The sequence below is a fragment of the Homarus americanus genome, unplaced genomic scaffold, assembly GCF_018991925.1.
Source record: "Homarus americanus isolate GMGI-L3 unplaced genomic scaffold, GMGI_Hamer_2.0 scaffold24694, whole genome shotgun sequence".
Classification (NCBI taxonomy): domain Eukaryota; kingdom Metazoa; phylum Arthropoda; class Malacostraca; order Decapoda; family Nephropidae; genus Homarus; species Homarus americanus.
The window spans coordinates 7203148-7215902 of record NW_024732780.1 but is presented as its reverse complement, the minus strand read 5'-3'; the positions used below and the strand labels follow the sequence as shown (position 1 = coordinate 7215902).

General features: G+C 40.4%; 1 protein-coding gene across 1 annotated transcript in view; it reads left to right on the top strand.

Moving 5' to 3' along the window:
• Positions 1-7229: 7229 nt before the first annotated feature.
• The window catches only part of LOC121869013, a 44589-nt gene continuing 39063 nt past the window's right edge, over positions 7230-12755 (top strand). The window contains exon 1 of the mRNA XM_042370073.1: positions 7230-7333. Within this exon, the coding sequence (XP_042226007.1) occupies positions 7244-7333 (90 nt within the window). The 5' untranslated portion in view covers positions 7230-7243. The remainder of the gene's footprint in view (positions 7334-12755) is intronic.

Below are 12755 nucleotides of genomic sequence, written 5' to 3'. Positions count from 1 at the left end.
GAGTGTAGAAGGACTGAAAAAAGAGTTCCAAAGGTGGATTGCTAGAGAGGTCAAGTCAAACACAAAGGTTTTTTACGGCTACGCAAAGTCGAAATTAGAAACGTGAGTAAGCGTATCGGACCTGAGGCTTGAAGATGGTAGTTACGCAGATTCTGACCAGGGCAAGGCAGAGGCGCTGAACAAATTCTATTCCTCGGTGTTCACAAGAGAGGATGCGAACAGCCTTCCTGCGTTTGAGGACAGACGGTTCGACACAGCACTGACCCACACTGTGTTCACATAAGAGGTTATAAGAAGTAAATTGTCAAAGCTAAAGGTTCATAAGAGTCCTGGACCTGACGTGGTGCATCCCAGAGTGCTAAGAGAGTTGTGTAACGAGCTTGCCCAGCCCCTGAAGATCCTGTTTTGTAAATGCCTGGATGAACAAATGGTCCCCAGTGATTGGAAAGTGGCTTATGTGAGACTTATCTTCAAGAAGGGCGATCGTCACTCCACGAACAACTATAGACCGGTGAGCCAGACCAGCATAATATGTAAAGTACTTGAGAGTATTATCAGAGATGCCGCAATGGAACATCTACTACGAAACAACCTTGTAAAGGATTGCCAATGCTGTCTTATGCCGGGACGTCCTGTTTAGCACAAATACTCAAGGTACTGGATGTCTGGACTTAAATTCTGGTGGAAATATCGACAATATATACTTAGATTTTGCCAAGGCTTTCGACAGCATACCCCATGAAAGGTTGAGAATTAAACTGGAAGGGTACGGGATTTGGGGATGTGTCCTAGCGTGGACCGGAGACTTTCTGCGTGACCGCAAACAGTGTGATTAAAAGTATACCCGTGACAAGTGGGGTACCATAGGGCAGTGTCTTGGGCCCGTTGTTTTTTGTTTGTTTCATAAATGACATGAAGGAAGCTATGCACTCCTCCATACAAATGTTTGTAGTTGATGCCAAGTTATTCAGAGAAATTAAGAACCAAACAAACTGTGAAGAGCTGCAGAAGGATCTGTCACCATTAACAGCGGTTGAAGAAATAGCTACTAAGATTTAATGTCACGAAGTGTAAGAGGCTGCACCTGGGTCATACCAAGTAAGGAGGCTTACCGAATGCAAGAAGGACCTGGGTGTGTATGTTGACAACGAACGGAAATTCTCAGGCCAGTGTGAGAAGGTGAACCAAGCAACTACTGTATACTAGTAGGTCTTATAAGAAGGTCGTTCAGATATCTAGACGGTCCGTCCCTCGTAACGATCTTCAAGAGTGAGTGCTTCCCTATCTGGAGTTCCGTCACCCCGTCTGGTCCCCGAGACATGCTAGAGACTGTCACTTGATTGAAAATGTTCAAAGGAGGGCCACCAGACTGGTGCCTGCACTTCGACACCTCAGTTGTCCTATCCAAGTAAGTGTGACCTAATTAAGGTGTATAAACATCCTCAGAGGGCACTACTCAGTCGAGTGCCCATACCTGGAGCTGGCGGACGCCCGCCCCACAAGGGGTCACAGATCAAGGTTGAAGAAGTTTGTACCACAAGTCCAGAAAACTGTGAGGGCAAACTTTCTCGGAGCGAGAATTGTGAACTCTTGGAACAATCTGCCAGAGAGTGTTGTGACGGCACCGAGTGTAAGTTCTTTCAAGACCAGACTTGACCAACACTGGAGCAGGTTCAGGTACATTCAGGAGCCGGTGCATGCCCAGTACTTGCCAACAGTGCGTAACAGAGACGTGACCGATCGCCCAAGCGGCTAACAAGGCGATCACTAACGAAGAGGATAAACGCTTAAAAAATATATAAATATATTATTCCCAGCCTATAGTGTCTTCTAACCTAACTTAATAGAGTATTGGGAGTGAAAGGAACAGTTGGGTGGATATTATTAGTATTAGTATTAGTATTTTATACGATATATTTTGTAAGTTAAAAAAAAAATGTTAAGTACAAATATTTAATATTTTGGTGACAAGTGAGCCTGACGATCAACAAGACCTCATGAAAGTACATTGAAGAATAATAGTCAATTGAGAGCTGTATAAGAAGTAAAAGTATACTTAAGTTTTTGGGCTTACTTTCTGCCTCATTTACACACAATTGCAGGGTCTCAACTGTTTTGTTTACTGTTGACACCACAACACACATATGTCGTTACTCATTCTTGATTTACTTTTTATTTTTTTATTATTATTTATGGCTATTATCTTTATTATTGTATTTATTATAATTTTTATTATTTTTTATTTATTTATTTATTATTATTATTATTATTATTATTATTATTATTATTATTATTATTATTATTATTATTATCATTATTATTATTATTATTATTATTATTATTATTATTATTATTATTATTATTATTATTATTATTATTATTATTTATGGCTATTATCTTTATTATTGTATTTATTATAATTTTTATTATTTTTTATTTATTTATTTATTATTATTATTATTATTATTATTATTATTATTATTATTATTATTATTATTATTATTATCATTATTATTATTATTATTATTATTATTATTATTATTATTATTATTATTATTATTATTATTATATTCTCGTCCCCCAGACCCTGATGTGTGTGTCAGTGACATGTGCCCGGGTGAGGTAATCCCCGTATAAAAAACAAAAAAAATATTAAAGTCTGACTGGGTGAGGCGCCCAACTGCAGAATCGTCGTCTGTACGCGTCCGAGCACGAGCTCTCCTTCAGCGTGAGCCCAGCCGCGGTTTCAATGAGTGTGAGAGTGCACGGCATTGTTTTGAATCGAATTTGGCATAAACCTGTGGTAACTCCTCCTGTATGTGCTAATTATCCTTGTATGTATTATAGTGGATGGTTCATTGGGAGTATTACCATCCCAGGTTGAGTATTGAAACCGTACAGATCTCTACAACCTTACGTGTCTACTGTATGTCTGTTGAGTGAACCAGCTAAACTCACAGCTGATGTATGATGGTGTATTGTTCCATGTTTGTTAATCAAGTGTTAGTGTGATTTAGAGGTCAAGTAACTGATGGTACTTGAAGTAATAACATCACTGTGCCATTGACAAGTGTTTTAGAGTGACCATCACTCTAGGGTCACTGTTGTGTAATAATACCCTCAAGTTTGTATGATTATTGAGTGTTGTAACTGTTAACTGAACTGTCTATTGTCATAATCATAAAGACCAATGGTTACTTTCTATTTTGTCTAAGTTTTAACTAAACTAATCAGCATTAATTGAACCTAAGTTCTTGTTGTTGTGATTGAGGGTTCAAATTGTCACAGTATTCATATTTACTTTAAATAAATATTGAATAAGTATAATGTGTGTATCACCGGCCATTCCTGATAATTGCCATACCTGAATTATGCTCTTTATAACTGCCAGGCCTAACCTCTCCCACTACCCTACCACTTTAACTGAGCGGGTAGTGTTCTGAGATAAAGTTTGGGTGGTGGCTATACAGTATCAATAATTACAAGTATGTGTAATAAGAGACAATGATGTGGTTCTCCCAGATTAACCCACAAAGCAGAATATAACCAAATATGATGAAAATAAATGAGTGGAAGAATTACAAATACAAGTCTGGGTGGTAACTTAATAATTAAAAATTCCGCCTCCTTATCCCAACACCTTCCTTTACGGAGAATTTTCAGAGTAGTGTACTAACCTTTGTGAATAGAATGTAAGGCCAAACTTTTAACTATATTTGTGGTTGAGTTTAGCTGGACTTCTCACTTCGAATATATAGTCAGCATACTACCAGTGTACAATTACTTAGTCTTTACACTTTATATTAATCACAACAATTCCACAATACTGCACAACAATTACTCTGAGTAGAAACGGTCGACTAACTGACCAGGCCACCCGTTGCCACTAACCTCATCAGACGATACCCACCTCCTTATCATGGGGGACTTTAACTATGGCGACATCGACTGGAGAAATGAGTTCACCCCAAATGACTTGAATAACCCTGCTACTCTTTTTTGGAGAAACTCTGAGAGATAATTTTCTGTTCCAACATGTTTGAGACCCGACACATTACAGAGGGGAGCAAACACCCAAGACACTTGACCTCATCATAACAAACGAGGAGGGTATGGTGGCCAAACTGGAACACCTTGCCCCAGTTGGCACCAGTCACCATATAGTGTTGTCATTCAGATTTAACTGTTACCTAGTTCAGGATAAGGCCAGGCCAAAGTGCAAATATTACAAGGGAAATTACAACGGGATGAGGGGTATCCACTGACCTGACTCATTAAGGCACAAGAACGCAGACACTACGCTGAACATCTAACAAGTAAAGTGACCCATTTGATCGATAAATATATACCCAAGACCAAACCCAGTGCCTCTAGGAATACGAGGGGATCCCTACACATGAACCATGCGGCGGTCTACAAAGTTAAGAAGAGAACCAAGAAATTCAAGACGTGGGTTGGGTCAAATGATGAGCAAGACAGGAGGATGTATGCAAGAGCCAGAAACCAAGCAAAGGTAGAGTGTAGAAGGGCTGAAAAGGAGTTCCAGAGGCTGGTTGCAAGCTAGGTCAAGTCAAACCCAAAGGCGTTTTACCGCTATGTAAAGTCGAGTATCAGACCTGAGGCTTGAAGATGGTAGTTACGCAGATTCTGACCAGTATAAAGCTGAGGCATTGAACAACTTCTTTTCCTCGGTGTTCACAAGAGAGGATGCGATTAACCTTCCTGCGTTTGAGGACAGACGGTTCGACACAGTACTGACCCACATTGTGTTCACGTAAGAGGTTATAAGAAATAAATTGTCAAAGCTAAAGGTTCATAAGAGTCCCGGCCCTGACGTGTTGCATCCCAGAGTGCTAAGAGAGGTGTGTAACGAGTTTGCCGAGACTCTGAAGATCCTGTTTTGTAAATGCCTGGATGAACAAATGGTCCCCAGTGATTGGATAGTGGCTTATGTGAGACATATCTTCAAGAAGGTCCCAACGGGATGAAGAAACTGCACTATTTGAGACTGAATGTAAGAAGGACCTAGGTGTGTATGTTGACAATGAGCTGAAGTTCTCGGGCCATTGCAAGGAAAAGGTAAATCAAGCAAATATATTATTGGGTCTTATAAGGTCGTTCAGATATCTAGACGGTCCGTCCCTCGTAACAATCTTCAGGAGCGAAGTGCTTCCCCATCTGGAGTACTGTCACCCCATCTGGTCCCCGAGGTATGCTGGGGACTGCCAGTTGGTTGAAAATGTTCAAAGGAGGGCCACCAGACTAGCAGTGGCGGCTCGTGAAAAATAAAATGGAGGGACTGCAAGCCTCACACAACAGTAGGATACACAAATTTGACCTACCTCAGGTATGAGTTGTAGTTGATGTCCACTAATTCCCAGGGCATGGTAGTAGTGTTGGTGGTAGAAGGGATGGCCGAGGTGGTGATGGACCAGTATTAATTGAAAATAAAGTCGGCGTGTCTGCTCTTCGATGTAGCAAAATTGTTTATTACTATTTCATTAAAATCCTTTATTTCTGTTATCATTTTATTTTCAATGGATATCACTGCTAAAGCAGACAGTCTGTCATTCACCATGGTACTGCGCAAAAAAGTTTTAATTCTCTTCAAAGTTGAAAAACACCTTTCTGCTTCTGCCGTTGTCATTGGAGTTGTTATTAAAATTTTCAGCAACTTGACAGTGTCTGAAAATGTTGACTGTAGATTATTGTCATTCATCATCTCCAACAAGTCTATGAGACTTTCTGATTTACACAAAGCAGGATTTAACCACACCGTCCACACGCAATGTAAACACGTTGTACGAGACTGAGCTGCTTCAAGTGCGGCGGCGGCGGCGCCAATTAATAACAGACATGAATCGTACAGCATTGACAGCAACTATGAAAGTAACTTAAATTTTGGTCTGATTTCAATGAAAATTCACTTAGCAACGTATTGAAAATAATTAAATAACATATAAAATGATATATTTGTTGGTAGTGTATTATTCAGCTGTCTCTCTAAAGGAATCATACGCCTGGCAGTGAGTGTCTGGGGGGACTGCAGCTCTGCAGCCCTATGCACGAGCCGCCACTGGGGTACACTGTCGAAAGCCTTGCCTAGTTTATACTACAGACAGGCAAGGAGTGACCTAATTGAGGTGTACAAGTATATAAGCATCTCAAGCGGTACTACTCAGTCGAGTGTCCTTACTTGGAGCTGGCGGACGCTCGCCCCACAAGGGGTCACAGTACAAGATTGAAGAAGCCGCAAGTCCAGAAAACCGTGAGGGCAAACTTTTTCGGAGTGAGAGTTGTGAACTCTTGGAACAATCTACCAGAGAGTGTTGTGACGGCACCGAGTGTGAGCTCTTTCAAGACCAGACTTGACCAACACTGGATCAGGTTCAGGTACATTCAGGAGCCGGTGCATGCCCAGTACTTGCCAACAGTGCGTGACAGAGACGTGACCGATCGCCCAAGCGGCTAACGAGCCGATCAGTGGTGAAGAGTATAAAAGAAGAAAAAGAAATAACTTGATTGATGTTAGCTATTGCTTAGTTTAATCTCATTTTAATTATGTATGAGATAAGGAATAATTCTTCTTTTTATTATTTTATGTATACTCCCAATAATTCGACAATAAATATCACAAGTGATGGCACTGTTTTGCACAAGGTCGAAATGAACGATAAAAACGGACGCGTAAGAGCTAATGTTAAAAGGATTTACGAACAGAATTAACTACTATTTTTATGCAGACGAACTGGACCTAACCAGTCTTAATAGTCCAGAGTAGTTATGTTCATAGTTATGTTCAGGTTAGGATAAATCTGATTGGTGTGTGTTGTCTGGAAAATAAGGTTCTCGCCTGCTCTCGTTCTTGGTAATATTCTAACACTAGGTACTTCCTGGTCCTTCTGAAATGCAAAAACACCTAAGGGAAATACGCCAATGTCAGATAACATTATTACTAATGTTTTAAAGATACACTTCTCGTGTTTATGTATAATCTAATCATTATAATCAAACAATCATCTTTCCTAGTTGAAAATATAAGAAACTCGCAATTTATTAACATACACAACCAACAATTCCATTATTTTATATATCTAATATGAAAATTAAATAATATTATTAGTGCGAAACTTTTTATAGCAAATAATAATAACAAATTATCGACAAAACCTTAATACTGGGTTAAGTAAGTCTCCATTTAGATGTATTTCGCCTTTCAGCAGCCCAGAGTGATCGCCGCGTAATGGCGGGAAGTGGCGGCGGTGTAGCAGCAGACGACACTAACATGGCAGGATTCAGGGACAGGAACTCTCGCGTCGTCGGTACATGGAAGGTATTATAACCTTGAATCACCCTATAACTCATTAACTATACCTCTACCATCCTCACTCGGGTGTAGCTCCTCCAGTACTCCATAATAATGAGTCTCTGCCATTTAACTCTGTGAATATTTACTTTGCTAAATCGTCTCATATGGAACGTTTTTATAGGACTATCGTTAGTTTAGACAGGATTATCTAGTGATTATTATCGTGTGTGTAGGAGTGTAGTAATTATTGGTGTATTAGAGAACAAGACAAAGGTTTATTAAGACAAGTCACTGGTTTATACTATGTTTCCCTGAGTGACATCGATTACTAGGTATAAAGATGTCGGATTATCTCCACTATCAGACACACCATAATTACTACCTCTAACGACCTTGTTCTGGATGATCACCACTACTACTGAACAAAGATTTAACTCTTCTCTCTTATTTAACACTGAACAAAGGTTTCAAAACATGGATCATCTCTTGGTGGTTTTTTTTTTAGTTATTGTCTATTGTTGTGATGATATTGTGTGAGGGTTATGATGTATGGTGACTGTTGTGGTCAGCCAGCAGGTATAACACTGTTGTGGTCAGCCAGTAGGTATAACACTGTTGTGGTCAGCCAGCAGGTATAACACTGTTGTGGTCAGCCAGCAGGTATAACACTGTTGTGGTCAGCCAGCAGGTATAACACTGTTGTGGTCAGCCAGCAGGTATAACACTGTTGTGGTCAGCCAGCAGGTATAACACTGTTGTGGTCAGCCAGCAGGTATAACACTGTTGTGGTCAGCCAGCAGGTATCACTGTGTGGTAACACTGTTGCCGTCAGCCAGCAGGTATAACACTGTTGTGGTCAGCCAGTAGGTATAACACTGTTGTGGTCAGCCAGCAGGTATAACACTGTTGTGGTCAGCCAGCAGGTATAACACTGTTGTGGTCAGCCAGCAGTCAGTATAACACTGTTGTGGTCAGCCAGCAGGTATAACACTGTTGTGGTCAGCCAGCAGGTATAACACTGTTGTGGTCAGCCAGCAGGTATAACACTGTTGTGGTCAGCCAGTAGGTATAACACTGTTAGGGTCAGCTGATCCACCCAGGTTCACCCTCAGGCCATTTAAACTGGCATTTAAATTGTTTGTTTACTCAGGATCGTTTAGCTCCTTGGTGGTTAATGGCTAACTTTTAATTCTTTAATACTTATTTACTTTACCCTATATATATATATATATATATATATATATATATATATATATATATATATATATATATATATATATATATATATATATATATATATATATATATATATATATATATGTGTGTGTGTGTGTGTTGTTAGGTATATGAGGGAAGGATGGGTGTGTGATCAGTGTTTGGGCTTGTTGACTTATTAATGATTTATTCCTCTCAGGGTTTACACAATAAATATTTGTTTTGATGAAGAAAATCCAAGATAAAGGTGTAGATTAGGTTGAGTGTTGGTGGCACAGCAGTACAGTACCTGTAGGGGCCTTGCCCCTGACCAGTGTGTTGTGGGTTAAGTCAGTTAAGAAGGGTGGTACCCAGTGTGGCACTACCAGTCATGGCAGGTGTCCTCTGGGTACCAACACTGGACAGTAAGGTCATGTATAGTAACAAAGATCACACCAACTGACCGTGAGTTGATAACTGGTGAAAACTATGAATTAAAAAAACACAAAATTGTCAGTAACAATTAGAGGATTAAACAAGCTCCCCCCCTCCCCCCATCAAAGTTTGTGTAGTGAGAAACAAACACTATTTGTTGTTGCAGGTACAAGTGAAACCCTTGAGAAAAAATTAAATTAAATATATTTATAATAATGTCAAACTATATATGATGAGCAGCGTCAGTCATGAGTGGTCATGAGACTACTGTACTGTACACATTAAGGTGTACTGTACCATGTAGTTAAGTTAGTACGGTTTATGTCAAATACACTGTACAGTACTGTATTATGATATGAAGCTGTAGTCTTACAGTAGATTAATAATGGTTGCCCCTCGTGTAACGAGGATGGCCGGCCCTAGGCGTGAATTTGTTTAAGGTGTAGAAGCTGTCGCCAACACAACAACCACACCCTGAGTTAATGAGTTGCATGACCCAGTGTCAAGGAATAGTCCGAGAAGACCCGACAACTCGCCAACTGCACTGGCTATCCATTACCCCGGAACACGATCTGCAAATCGATTAACATCCAGGTCCCCAATTACTGCTGTACAATACAGTGCAGTACAGTACAGTATATTGCCAACACTTTGCATGCATACTTCACATCAGATGATTCTTACAAACTCAAATACTGTACTGTGCAATTTTTTGTAATGTCCTTTTGCAACTAGAGATTCTATATACAGTACAGTATATACCAGTAATTATAATGTAATCAAGATTATAGTAACACATATCCCAGCAAGGTCGTAACCCTAAGCTACACCTTAACCGAATATGAATCCAGTTCTACATCTGATTTAAGTATGGAATTAACCAGTGAGCAATACTGTATATACACCAGTACGCAGTGGTTTGCTCTTGCTAAAATCAGACATAGCTCGTCGATGGCTTTCTCTCAATACACCGCAGCCACGAAAAACTGGAGGCCATGGCTTATTTCCAGTTCACGGCTTATTTACAGATCCTAATTAAAATCCCATTTAGTTTGACCTTCCTCTCCAACCTTATTTAGACTTACTAAATTAATAAGGAAAAAAGAATCATTATTATTCTCTGAGTCATTGTAGATATTTTACAAATTTTAAGTATGCTTAACTGACTAACTCCCTGCCTGACAGATTGCCATTATAGAGCTGAAGATTGTACTGTAGAATACATAACTATAGGTTAGGTTAGAATCATTCATCATTTAGGTTAGAATCACTCATCACTTAGGTTAGAATCATTCATCATTTTGGTTTGGTTAGAATCACTCATTATTTAGGTTAGAATCACTCATCATTTAGGTTAGAATCATTCATCATTTAGGTTAGAATCATTCATCATTTAGGTTAGAATCATTCATCATTTAGGTTAGAATCACTCATCATTTAGGTTAGAATCGTGCATCATTAAGGTTAGGATAGAATCATTCATTTAGGTTAGAATCATTCATCATTTAGGTTAGAATCATTCATCATTTAGGTTAGAATCATTCATCATTTAGGTTAGAATCATGCATCAATTAGGTTAGGTTAGAATCACTCATCATTTAGGTTAGGTTAGAATCACTCATCATTTAGGTTAGGTTAGAATCACTCATCATTTAGGTTAGGTTAGAATCACTCATCATTTAGGTTAGAATCACCCATCATTTATGTTAGGTTAGAATCATTCATCATTTAGGTTAGAATCATTCATCATTTAGGTTAGAATCATTCATCATTTAGGTTAGAATCATTCATCATTTAGGTTAGGTTAGAATCATTCATCATTTTGGTTAGAATCACTCATCATTTAGGTTAGGTTAGAATCACTCATCATTTAGGTTAGGTTAGAATCACTCATCATTTAGGTTAGAATCACCCATCATTTATGTTAGGTTAGAATCATTCATCATTTAGGTTAGAATCACTTATCATTTAGGTTAGGTTAGAATCACTCATCATTTAGGTTAGGTAAGAATCACTCATTTAGGCTAGGTTAGGTTAGAATCACTCATCATTTACGTTAGAATCACTCATCATTAAGGTTAGGATAGAATCACTCATCATTTACGTTAGAATCACTCATCATTTAGGTTAGAATCATTCATCATTTACATTAGGTTAGAATCACTCATCATTTAGGTTAGAATCACTCATCACTTAGGTTAGAATCATTCATCATTTACATTAGGTTAGAATCACTCATTATTTAGTGTAGGTTTAGACTACATTTCTTTGCAGCTGTATTAGGTTGGGTGAGAATCTCTCTCTCTTAGGAAATTAATTTGTGCTTTTAGTTTGGTGTGGACATAATCACTGCTTGTAGCTAAACTATAATTGTAATGGAGACTTTATGGGTCACACCAGGGAATGTGTCAGAAAGGTTGTAAATGTGATTGCTACTTTGTACATTATACTGTGGGGTTTCGAAATATTGGTTCACACTCAGGATGGGATGGAGAAAGGAAACTCACAATGTGCTCTCTGTATACATGTTGTATTGGATGTACAATGCAGCTTGGTGCTGGGAAGGCAGCATGGTTACAAGCGTGATGTAGAGAGAGCTGGTTGGTGAGGGTGCTCAGAGGAGGATCAGCTTGTGGGTCGCCGGCGAGAGCCGCCAGGCAGGAGCGGAGGAGGAGGTGTTGCTTGAAGACTGGCTGTAGGTAGAAAGAGAAAGGTAGGTCACTACGAGGTGTGATTTTATATAGCGGAGGTAGGCGTGGCTTAACAGTTGACCTCAGTCGTGTAGGCGGTGCTGGTTGCTGACCAAGACCACGAGGGCAGGCTGGTGAAATCGTAGGTCGGCTCGTCAGCGACAAACAGCGTTTGTAGGGGAGGAATCCACTTCAATACTCCCCCTTCCCTCCAGGCGGTGTAGGAGACCTGTCGTCTGCAGGGTTGCATGCCACAAGTGAGACATAACGGCGAGGGCGTGGATGAGCCGGCTGCTACGGGAGACGACTGTCTAGACACACGAGATCTGTGGGAGAAGAGAGGGAGAAGGAGGGTTGTGGAGGCGATGAATGTTGTGCTTCTCTCGCGGCAGGTACAGAGTCCTCAGATGTGCCTGCTGGGGTGTGTGGGTCTGGATCAGGAGCAGGGGCTGTGTCAGGAAGAGGGTCTATGACAGCAGCAGGGTGCAGGACAGTAGCAGGGAGTACCTGAGGGAAAAAAAAGGGTGTGTGGGGCCGCACTCAGGCGCATGGGCCGCATTGGGAGCAGGGGCTGCCAGGCAGGAGTGGAGGAGGGTCATTTTATGGGCCAATCACTCGTGGTGCAGCCCCCCTCCGCTCATCCGACGGTAACTTCATAATTAAAGACGATGAAGGCCTCCTTCAGCGCTGGAAAGAGCACTACCATTCACTGTTCAACCAAAACACTGATGTGGATGTCCTGACTACTCAGCAGGTCCCACAGCATCCAGAGCTGACCCACCTCAGCTATCCTCCATCCCTGGATGAGGTAGCTACTGCCATCAAACAGATGAAAGATAACAAAGCCGAGGTGTATAAAGCAGGAGGACCTCTACTTACCAGCTGTCTCCACTCTCTCCTGGAGAATATATGGGAAAAGGAGGAAATCCCCCAAGATCTTAAAGATGCCTCCATCGTCAACATTTATAAGAATAAGGGAGACCGGTCAGACTGTGGCAACTACCTCGGGATCTCACTGCTGTCATTTGCTGGCAAGATTATCGCCCGAGTCCTCCTAAACAGAACTCTTCCTGGGGGGAAAAACTTCCTCTCACAATCTTATTGTGGATTTGGACCATCACGTGGCA